Consider the following 12296-nt stretch of genomic DNA (forward strand, 5'->3'; position numbering starts at 1 on the left):
GGCACAAAAGGACTTTAAAAACCCCTTTACATTTTCCTATCTTAAGTTTTCTTATTATAGGTGTTCCTCACCTTCCTCCTCTTTGTCAATTCTCTTTGCTCATCCCACCTTAGGGCTGTAACTTGTGCCACTGTTAGAGTGGAGTTAGCTCAGAGTGTTTTGTTATTTTCAGCCGAAGTACAGGACTGTGCTGTTAAAGTGCTTCACCTTTGCAAGCTTAATGCCATAAATGTGCCCTTCTCCCCTTTAAGTCAATTCCATCTTCCTCCTCCGTGTTCTCATTATCTCTGCCCTAGCTTCGTCCACTACGCATTTGCTCTCATCTCTCCCTGTTCACCAGCATTGCCGCTCCCCTACTCTCCTCTGCCAGGACTGAGGACCACAGGTCATGACTCCCTCCTGCAGGTTCCCCTCTCCCGACAGCTGAAGCCCTCGCTGGCCTGCTCCTTGGTGTATGAGTCTTGCTAACAAGACTCCCTGTTCTCCTCGCTGCTCCCTCCTCCAGATGGAGGGATCCAACATCGTGTCTCATGGGACTTGGGTCTTTTGAACAAGCTCCAGGTATCAAGCCAGTGGGGCCTGGAGGAACCTGGAGATGCTGCATCTTAACAAACAGAGAACTCAAGGAATGAGCCTGCCTTCCCTGGAGGGGTGGAGCTGCTGATGGTAAGGTGCCCTCACAACCTAGTCTTTCTTTTCAGGATTCCCAACAAGTGGCAGTCACTTTTTGAATAGCAAAATTCCAAGTCTTCTGGGAAGGGTCTCTCTCTCTCTCTCTCTCTCTCTCTCTCTCTCTGTGTGTGTGTGTGTGCGCGCGCGCGCGCAAAAGCAAGACTCCAGACCCAAACAATTAAAAGCTCTAGCAGTGAGGCCATTTATCTAGGTCCTATCTATGCAGGCACTGAAAAGGTGTTCATACATGTAGTTACCCTACACAAGTCCAAAGAAAGTCTTGGAAGGCAATGCTCATGGAGGTACACGTGCATTTTAAGTGTATGTCTCTGGGAGGGGTAGGTGGCTGCAAGATGAAAGGAACATGCCCACTGCATGCCACCATCAGCAGGGGTGACAGGGGCACCAGGAGAGGGGCTGTCAAGAAAACAGCTGGTGGTAGGGGTAGCACCCAATGCATTTGGCTGCTGTGGGCCTGCTTAGATTTAAATATTCTCAGTGCCTTTGCTTAAAAAGAGCCACCCCATTTAAATAGTACAGCAGATTTAAAAATGCATTCTTTCCAGTAGTATTTTCTAGGTTTCTAATGATGTTAGTGGCTCTGAATCTTCTCCACATTCCCATCTATTTCTTAAGTAATGGAGAGTGAGGTGTGATGCCTCACCAGTGACTGTGTCTGTGCTTTAACGATGCAAACCCTACAAGAATATAGCAATACTCTCTGAAAAACCGGAGTTCAGGCTTCAAATCACATAAAGGATTTGAGTCACTCAGGGAGGGACTGCACATGTGCAAGCACAGGAGTATAAACCACAAAGGTGAGAGCTGTCTGTTTGATCGGGAGCAAGTTTGAACCAAATCAGCTCCACTTGGCTGAGAGTCTCAACACTGCAAAGGCAGAAAGGTCCATGACTGCAGGTCTCCGAGACAATTTAGTAAACAGTATTTTTCAGCTCCATCTAACTTATCCAAAATTGTACAAACTTAGCCTCAGTCTAAGTTACTTAATCTATACTAATAATAAAAGAGTATGCAAATTGTCTGGGATGCCGTCACAATAACAGTAATGACCGAACAGCAGGCTGTGTGGGGTGACAAGGCCAGCAGGGGGGTTAGTGAGGGATGGTCAAATGACTGAACAGCAGGCTGCATGAGACAACCAGGCTGGCAGGGGGGGCAGTTCGGGGGGGACCAGGCAAGCAGGGGAGGGCAGTTGGGGGGGACCAGGCTGGCAGGGGGTGCAGTAAGGGGAGATCAGGCTGGCAGGGGGGACAGTTGGGGGTGACCAGGCTGGCAGGGGGGCAGCTGGGGGTGACCAGGCCAGCAGGGGGGGTTGGGGGTGACCAGGCTGGCAGGGGGTCAGAAGGGGCAGCCAGGATGGCAGGGGGGCGGTCAGTTAGGGGCAACCAGGCCTGCATAGGGGGGCAGTTGGGGACAATCAGGCTGGCAGAGGGAGGTGGTTAGGGGTGATCAGGCTGGCAGGGGTGGCAGTTAGGGGTGATCAGGCAGGCAGGTGAGTAGTTAGGAGCCAGCCATCCCAGATTGTGAGAGAGATGTCTGACTGCCGGTTTAGGCCTGATCCCAGGGATCAGCAGTTGGACACCCCCCGAGGGGTCCCAGATTGGAGAGGGTGCAGGCTGAGCTGAGGGAACTCCCCCCATGCATGAATTTGTGCACCAGGCCTCTAGTATATCTATAATAATCTATAATAATAAAAACATGCTATGCTAATTAGACTGGACATCCTTCTGTCCTTCTGGATGAAGCTGCGGTAGTGGGGGCTGAGGCAGAGGTGGCCGCTGAGGCGGCGGGGGCTGAGCCCCTTGCACAAATTTTGTGTATCTGGCCTCTAGTCTACACTAATAAAAGAGAAACATGCAAATTGGTGTCACTTTGCTATGCCCACCAGCCAATCAGATGAGTATGCAAATTAACCCAACAAAGATGGCAGGTTAATTTGCATACACAGGCGTGGAGTGAAGACTGAAGACTGAAGAGGCTTGGAGGAGGGCAGAAGCCAAACCTTGCTGCGGCCAGAGGGGGAGAAGCCTAGCCTCAAGGCTTGGCTTCTCTGCTGTGGCCGGACCAAAGGCCTGGGTCCCAGGTCCGGAAAACCAGTGCCAGCAGCCAGGGGAAGGAAGGTCTATTGCACGAATCTTCGTGTAACGAGCTTCTAGTATTAATGATAAAAGAGAATGATTTGTGTTACAAAGCATTTTCCTCCAAAGCTATAGAAGCTTATAAAGTGCCCAACACCTTCACTTTTCCCTCACAAATCACTTATACTTTTAGGGGAAAGTAACTAAAAATATATTTTCTTGACCTCAAACCAGTAAAAATAAACATTTGTAAAGTGACTGAGTCATGGCTGAGTAGGGTCACACTCTTCCAACGTCATATTTAAAAAATGTCACTTTGGCAGTTACTTATATTATACAAATAATGTTTTCATAGATCACTGTAAGTTAAAAATTTAAAACAACTGAAATTTGGTTAGGGTTGGAGTTACTCTGTGTGAGCTCCCCTCCCAGTTACATGCATTACGTCGCAGGCAGCAAGTGCAGGCCTGGACTAGGGAAGCATTTCAACAGCTCCTCTCCCACTCCAACCCCCATCCCCGCTCTTCCCGTGTGGATGCTGGGCTGGACTCATTCTGTGCCGAGCCATCCATCTTACCGGCTGTAAGACTGCACTTTCAAATCCACTTATCATTGTCAGGCCACACTTTGCTATCACAGGAAGCCAGGATGAAATGATCAGATTTACAAACTTCATATAAAAGGTTTGCTGCTCACCGTGGTGAGATCGGTGGCCTGGTGCACAGGGAAGGTATTTCTTTAATGTTTCCATGAATCAGTCCTTCTTATGCACACGTCTGCAGGCGTGCCAGGGGTATGCTAAACTCATTTTCCTCACTATTAGACTTAAGAGGAAACTAGCTGCTTGCTAGGAAATATATCTGCACTGCCAATATTTTTAAAACTTTACCAAAATTCATTTATCTTCTGGAAGAAACTCTCCCACATGGCTGGTGGGCTACAATAATCTAAATAGGAACCTACGAGTGACAACAGAGGTGCTGGGAATGAGATTATAAATTCCACAGAGCAAAGCCCGGGGAGGCTGGCCGGGCAGGGGGCAGGCTGATTGCACCGCAGGTTCACTTCTGTCACGCTTGCGCGCCCAGCGCCCAGGGGACGCGTGTCCATGCCTGAACCCGTCCCCAGGCAGAGCTGCTGCGGCCACTTACTTGCTCCTGGAGGACTTTGAGTAACGCCTGTGTGTGCGACTGCTCTTCCTTTGCTTGTTCCAGTTCTGACTTTTTGTTGTTTAACTCTTCCTGGATGGTCAGCAATTGCTGTGAGATGGAAGGATATGTAGGGTGAGTAGGACTGAAGGCCAGTGACTGTAAGACATTCAGAATATCCACTGGAGACCATGAGGAGATTTGTACAAGTCTCAGAGCTTAGTCCGTACTTCACTTAACTTCTGTGTGTGTTCCTCTCCCCGCAACTGAGTGCAGCAAGTCTTGTAGTTTAGGGACACACAAGGCTGTTTGTGACATTGCTGCACAATGAAGCAAGTTTGTTGTAGTATTTGTAAGGCACCATTATATTCCTTTTAAAAAATGCATATTTGTGAAAACATGTAGAATAATGTTAATAAACAACATATTGAAGAAGATATATATATATATATATAGTCATCTTGGACAAGATGACTTCATTTTACTTATGACAGTAAAGCTTCTTCACCAGGTGGCTGGGGCCACGAAGGATCCTTTTACTTTCTCTGTTATGACAGTGATGTTTTATTAGATCAGCAGGACTGAAGTCCAAACTGCAATCAATATATCAGGCGAGAAAACTGCTGATATAAGCTGTCAAAACACTAAGCTATGGCCTATGCTGCTATTTTTAAGCCGGGCCACTGAGGGGGATTTTGGTAAACCTTTCCTTGCCCTCTCAGCTGTAACTGGTGGAGGCTTGCCTGTCTGCCAAGCACAGCGCTGCCCAGCACTAATTCTTTGGAACGGGTTGTATATTAATACACACACGGGCTGGGGCACATTCAAGAGCTTCAGAACAGGCTCTGGAAACAGCTAGGTCTGTTCAAAGCCTCCTGACAACAGAGGGCTACTTTAAAGAGACAGAAGCGCATTTCTTCTGCTCCTGTCCCTAGTAGACGCTGCCCTAATGCCGTGAACATACTCGTGTTTCCCTGCCTCTTTGGGCCCCTGACAAACTGGCTGAAGGGCTTCCCAGCCAGCTCTTCACGGAAAGGCCTGGATAAACACTGGCACTGGGCTTCTGATGGGTAAACCCACCAACTGGAAGGATTAAAAGATTTCCTTCAAAACCACTCCTTTCGGGGCATGTTGGGGGAGTAAGTACTCAGAAAAACAGCCTGCGTTCCCTTGGGTTGGCTTGCTCTGTTCCTACTCTGGCACCGATGCAAGCTGAAGGGCCTACCTTGGTCCTCAAGCATAAACAGTGATTCCCTTGCAATTTCCTAATAACTCAGTGCCTCCTATTTCACCAGCTGCTCGCAGGTGAGGTAAAACACACATCCCACACTGGCTCCCTGCACACTCCATGTGATTTATGCATCGATTGATCAAGGTACAGAAACCAGGGAGCCCGTCTTGTACTTCGGCACTGTGACAAGTACCTAAGACGACCGTTTACAAACAGTGAGGAATGGCTCTGTTCCTTCATTCTCATTCATGACTCATCCAGTTCTGAGGGGATCTGGTGCTGACTTTGATGATGTCAAGTAAATGCGTTTTGTTTTTCTTTAATCCTCACCTGAGCACATGCTTAGAGAGAGGAAGGGAGAGAGAGAAACACGCGTGTGAGAGAGAAACATCAACTGATTGCCTTTCATACGCTCTCTGGCTGGGGATCAAACCCTCAATCCAGGTATGTGCCCTGACCAGGAATCAAACCAGCAACCTTTCAGTGCACATGACCAACTGAGCCACTCTGACCAAGCGATGCCAAGTAAATTTTTACATCATTAGATAATTTCAAATCTAATCCTTAAACCTCCTTTAAAAATGAACCAAATTGAAGGGCAGGAAATTATTTTCAAAGGCAGGTTGCTTATGTGTGTTCCCTGAGCACTTGGAATAGCAAAATTTAGAGCAACCCCTGTCCAACAGAAGGGCTTGGCTACATTAATGATGGCACATCTGTACAATGGAAAACTATGCAGCCATTAAAAATGAAGCTGCACAGCCTGGCCAGAGTGGCTCAGTGGTTGAGCATCGACCTATGAATCAGGAGGTCATGGTTTGATTCCTGGTCAGGGCACATGCCTGGGTCTCGGGCTCGATCCCTGGCAAGGGGTGTGCAGGAGGCAGTTGATCAATGATTCTCTCTCATCATTGATGTTTCTATTTTTCTTTTCCTCTTTGAAATCAATACAACTATATATTTTTTAAAAAAAAAAATGAAGATTTTTAAAGTGTCTCAGGACATAGAGGAAGTGCATCAAACATTGTTCCCTGAACAAAAATTTCAGGTTTCTAAAAGTTTTCACTGAACTGCAACATATTCAGAGAAAAGGATCAGGATACCATTTCTGGGCGAGTGGGTTTAAGGATGTTTCTGTTAATTTTTGCTTGTAATTTTCTGCTGTGTCTCTAAGGAGCATATACTGCTTGAGTAATGAGAAAAAAATCAAACCAACTTGATTAAGGTTGGGGAAAGGACAAAGAAAAGAATACTACTTGGGTTTAACTCTCAGCTATTATTACCAATGCTGTGAATAAAGAAGAGGGAAAGTGAGAATCCCATTAAAGTCTGCTATTTCATTTATGCATTTATAACACTTCTTCATTCTATTAAATCACACACACAATGTCATGGGGATGTAATGAACAGCATAGGGAATATAATATTGTTAAAATGCCAGTATAAATGTAGCTAACACTAATAGACTACACTTAAAATAGCTAAGATGGTCAATTTTATGTTATACAAACTGTACCATAGTTAAAAATTAGAAATTTTAAAAATTAAATACACACACCCCCTTTCCCTTTATGTCACTTCCCATTTTTAAGCTTCCATTCTATCTCATTTCTTGATATCACACTTTTTAAATAAAATGTCTTCTTTCTTATTCCTACCTCCTTTTATTCTCATATGTAGATAACCACTTTCAATAGTTTCTACTTTTTTATTCGACTGTGTTTTTCTAAAATATATAATGTTCTTATTTGAGTATGCATTTTTATGTAAGTGACAGTGTCACATTTACTTACTAAGCATTATGTTTTTAAGGTCCATCCATTTTAATATGTACACAGGGTGGAGCAAAAGTAGGTTTATAGTTGTGAGTCTACAAAACACAGACTTTATTCTTGTATTATTATTTATTAACTAGAGGCCCAGTACACAACAGTCGTGCACTGGGGAGGGGATCCCCCAGCCTGGCCTGCACCCTCTCGCAGCCCAGGACCCCTTGGCGGATGTTTGACTGCTGGTTTAGGACATCCCTTGAGGTGTCCTTAGCGCTGCTGTGGAGGTGGGAGAGGCTCCTGCCACCGCTGCTGTGCTTGCCAGCTGTGAACCCTGCTTCTGGCTGAGCAGCGCTCCCCTTGTGGGAGTGCACTGAAACCAGGGGACAGCTCCTGCATTGAGCATCTGCCCCCAGTGGTCGGTGCATGTCATAGCAAACTGTCATTCTGCTGTTTGGTCAATTTGCATATTAGCCTTTTATTATATAGGATTATTGTATTATTTTCCATACAAACAAGTATAAAGCTACTTTTGCCCTGCCCTGTATAAATAATCTATTGCTGCTGATGCTGCATAATATTCTTTGGAGTGCATTCTCCCAATTATACCTAATGTACTCTCCCAGCGAAGGCCACTCCGATTATCTTCATTTCTCCCTCCTCTACACAAGGCTACAAAGGAACATGCTGGTGCAAGTTCCCTAATGGGCCTAGGGAGGATCCCTTGCTATGTTTCCAGCCACAGAACTGCTGGTCCATAGGGTGTGCCTAAGGAGTTACTTAGCCAAAGCTACTCCACAGAATGGCTTCACTAGTCTACCCACCCACTGGCAGTATATAAGAGTTACTGTGTTCCACATCCTCACAAACGCTTAACATTATCCAACTTCTTAATATTTGTCAGTATAATAATATAAAGATTCTTCATCCTTTAAAAGTTTTGTACTTCTCTGACTCCTTGTGATTTTAAGCATCTGAGCTGCTGAAGTTTATTTATACATTTTTAAAAAAATGTTTTCCTCACCCAAGGATATACTTTTTAAAACTGATTTTAGAGAGAGGAAGGGAGAGAGAGGGAGAAAGAGAGAGTGAGAGTCATCATCAGGTTGCCTCCAGTTCAGGTCCAAATTGGAGATAGAAGCTGTAACCCAGGTCTGTGTCCTAACCAGAAATTGAACCTTCCATTCTTCAGTGCATGGGATGGTGCTCCAACCAACTGAGCCACACCTATTTATACTTCCTAAAAGAATAGTCAAGGAATGTGGTTTTTAAAGCTGGGGGGCCTTAAAATTCTGATTCCTGGGCCATATAGAAGACAAATTAACTCAGAATATCTAGAGCTGTGACCCAAGTAACTATGCTTTAAAAAAAACACACACAAAAGAACTTCACATATTATATGTGGAATCTAAAACCTCAAATAAACAAATAAACAAAACAGAAACAAACTCGTAGGTGGAAAAAAACAAATTGATGGTGGCCAAATGGGAAGGAGGTTGGAGAGATGGTTGAAAAGGTGAAGGGATTAAGAAGTACACATTGGAAATTACAAAACATTCACAGGGATGTAGAATACAGCATAAGGAATACAGTCAGTAATCTACACTAATAAAAGAGAAACATGCAAATTGGTGTCACTCCGCAACACCCACCAGCCAATCAGGATGAGTATGCAAATTAACCCAACAAAGACGGCGGTTAATTTGCATACACAGGTGCAGAGTGAAGACTGAAGACGACTGAAGATGGCGGCGGCCATGGAGCCAGAGCAAGCAGGAGGCTTGATACCTGCTCCCGCCGACGGAGAAAGCCAAGCTTCCATCCTGCCCTGGGTTCCACTTAAGGAGGGGCTGGGGGCCTGGGTCACGAGGGGCGACCCAGGCTTCCAGCTGGTCCTGGCCTCTGCTCAAGGAGGAGCTGGAAAAAAAAAAAGGAGGAGCTGGGACTAGCCAGAGTGGAGAAGCCAAGCCTCACTGCTGAGGCCAGACCAAAGGCCTACGGCCCAGGTGCCGGAGAAAACCAGTGCAAGCAGCCAGGGGAAGGAAGGACTATTGCATGAATCTTCGTGCAATGGGCCACTAGTATTCTAATAACTATGTATAGTGTCAGATGGGTACTAGATATATTAGGGTGATCACGTCATAAGTGATGTAAATGTTTCATCCCTATGTTGTACACCTGAAACTAATATAATCCAATCTAATAATAGACAAACATGGTAATTAACCATACCTCTGACACACTTCCCATTGGCTAATCAGGGTGATATGCAAATTAACTGCCAACCAAGATGGCGGCCGGCAGCCAGGCAGCTGAAGCGAACAGGAGGCTTGCTTGCTCCAGTGATGGAGGAAGCCAAGGTTCCCCGCCTGCCGCTGCTGGCCTCTGAACTGCCCTCTAAGAAACAATGTTGCAATTATAGAAGCTAAACAAACCCCAGAAACCTGCTTTCAGCAAGCCGGGCCTCAGAGATGGAGCTGCAACAGTGTTTCAATTATAGAAGCCAAACCAATGCAGATACCTGCTTTCAGCAGCCGAGGTCTCAGAGCTGGAGCCAAGCCTCAGAGCTAAAGCCAGCTCTCAGTTCCAGTGACAGCCATAGAAGGTAAATAAATCCCAGAATAAAAGGAAAAAAAAGAAAAAAAGGAGAGGTTGGGAGCTTCAGTCGCACACCAGCCTGAAAACGGCCCTCAGCCCCTCACCCAGACTGGCCAGGCACCCCAGTGGGGACCCCCATCCTGAAGGGGGTTTGACCAGCTGCAAACAGGCATCATCCCCTCATCCAGGCTGGCTAGGCACCCAAGCGGGACCCCTACCCTGATCCGGGACACCCTTCAAGGCAAACCAGCCGGCCAACACCCGTGCACCAGGCTTCTATCCTATATAGTAAAAGGGTAATATGCAAACTGACCCTAACAGCAGAAGGACTGGGAATGACTGGTCACTATGATACACACTGACCACCAGGGGGCAGATGCTCAATGCAGGAGCTGCCCTCTGGTGGTCAGGGCACTCTCACATGGGAGGAGCTCTGCTCAGGCACAAGCCAGGCTGATGGCTGCCAGTACAGCGGTGGTGGTGGGAGCCTCTCCTGCCTCCTCAGCAGCGCTAAGGATGTCCGACTGCAGTTTAGGCCTGCTCCCCACTGGCAAGTGGACATCCCCTGAGGGCTGCCGGGCTGCCAGAGGGATGTCTGATTGCCATCTTAGGCCCAATCCCCCGGGGAGCGGGCCTAAGTCAGCAAGTGGTCATCCCCTGAGGGGTCCCAGACTGCAGGAGGGCACAGGCCAGGCTGAGGGACCCCCTTCCCCTGCAAGTGCACAAATTTTTATGCACCGGGCCTCTAGTATTATATGCCATCTGTAACAGGAAGATGAATTTTAAAAATATTGACAAAGCAAATAACAAAAACCCTTCACAGATAATTCTAAGGTGCAAATGGGATGAAAACCCATTTCCTTTCATGCTTATTTATCCCTCTTCCTACTACAATGTGAGTTCCATCCATAGTACCCTACTCAAACTGTTCTCACTGAAGTAGCCAATGCTTTTCTAATTGCCAACTAAAGGCCAAGTTCTGTTTTTTCTCTCAATACACGCTCTCTTCAGGTGATCCTTTTCACACCCATGGCTTCAAGTACACATCTCATCCACTTATGCTTCACAAAACTGACTATATAGTCTCCACCTCACTCCTACCACTCACTAGACCAGGGGTGGGCAACCCCTGGCACGCGTGCTAAACATAGCATGCCAGTAACTTTTGCTGGCACGCGAAACCCTCTCTTATAGTCTTCCATTTACAATTTTTTTCTTAATAGCGACTTTTTTATTTTTCAGATAAATTCAGTGTCGGTGTATCTTAGATAAATAAATAATTTTACATAACAAGTTATCTTAAAGATCATAGACATGGATTGACAAGAGAGGGGAAGAGCAATTTCTATGCCTCTGCCTTAACTCTCCCTGCCTTCCTAGATCCGACCAGTGTTTTGGTTTCATCCACATATGTTTGTGAATCTTTGTTCTCAGTGATGAATTTTGTTAAGTCTCGTAATAGGAGTAGCCTGACAGGTGAAAGTAGTAGCTCATGCATGTCTCTGAAGGTCACAAAATATAAACCTGATGTAAAATCTCTGTCATCAGTGATGCAGCAGCAAAAGTCCCACTGATAATATCAAACAGAGTCATAAAGTTTTCTGTCAGACTATCAGTGTACATGTATACATTAAAAAATGAATGTATTTTTCATCATCATATACTGTGTTTTTGTCACTCAAATGAATTTTATTATTTCTTCAAGGTTCTTCACATACACACACCTTAAGAGATGTCAAGTAGGCGTAACATGTTCTCAAAAAATTAGAGTTGGCACGCAGAAGAATTTTGAGTCAGAGATTTTGCTGTTTTTGACACGCACTCACAAAAACGGTCGTCCACCCCTGCACTAGACACTTATTATTTCAAACCAGGCCTATTATCACCATCTCTCCATCCTGGCCTTACTCTATTACTGGGGTATCTAGAATTAAAACCTTGAAGTTAAACCTTGCTTCTTCATTGCCTTCACAGCCTCTCAGCCTCTCTGCCTTCTCTTGGTTGTCATGGTAAAGGTGACCACGGATCTGCTCCTTCCCTGTCATCCACTCCACACTCCTGGGAGAAGTGACCATCTAGGAATTAAAGTGCTCCCATTCCTGAAAAATACTGTTGGTTCCCCAACCTCTACTGGATAAAATCCAAACTACTGACCTTCTTGTCCTTCCCCAGAAATACCAGGTCCTTTCATTACTCTCTGACAAGATCACTACCCAGAATCAGGCCTGCAAGTTTCCAATTCATTTTTTAAGCCAACTTAAAGAATGCATTTGCGCTAACACCAATCCATATGCGGACTTTATACAATAGAAGAGAGGCCCACTCTCTAGGGAGACCCAATTTCCCACAAGAGCACATGGCTAGGTAGGGAGGTTGGGCTTGATTTCAGTCCCACTTACCCATTTGGCCTGGTGCACTCCTCCAGGACAGAACCTGCACCACTATGTGCAGTATGTGTGGGTTCCTCCTCAATAAAGACCTGTCCAACCACCCAAGCCAAGTTAGTTGCTCTAACATCTATACTCCCAAAGCACTTACTATGGCGTATTACATTTCATAGATAATTCCCCAGCCAGACTACACCATCCAATAAATAGGTTCAGAATTTGGTTATCTCTCACACATAGTAGGTGATGAATGAGTGAAGAGATGAATGAATACTTGCTCTGGTCTCTCCCACTTCTATAGGATTAAGCCATGATCTATAGCAAAAACAACACAAAACAGAAAACTGCACACACAGGCAAAAACCAAAACAACCACAATAACAAAAACCACC

At 45.6% G+C, this 12296-nt stretch overlaps 1 protein-coding gene across 3 annotated transcripts in view; it reads right to left on the minus strand.

Annotated features, from left to right (window-relative positions):
• ENOX1 (ecto-NOX disulfide-thiol exchanger 1) overlaps positions 1–12296 on the minus strand; it is a 593708-nt gene that overhangs the window by 58755 nt on the left and 522657 nt on the right. For all 3 annotated transcript variants that reach the window (XM_081082747.1, XM_081082748.1, XM_081082749.1), the window contains one exon: positions 3923–4030. In XM_081082747.1, the coding sequence (XP_080938873.1) occupies positions 3923–4030 (108 nt within the window). The remainder of the gene's footprint in view (positions 1–3922; positions 4031–12296) is intronic.

This window comes from Myotis nattereri (assembly GCF_964212035.1).
Source record: "Myotis nattereri genome assembly, chromosome: 2".
Lineage (NCBI taxonomy): Eukaryota > Metazoa > Chordata > Mammalia > Chiroptera > Vespertilionidae > Myotis > Myotis nattereri.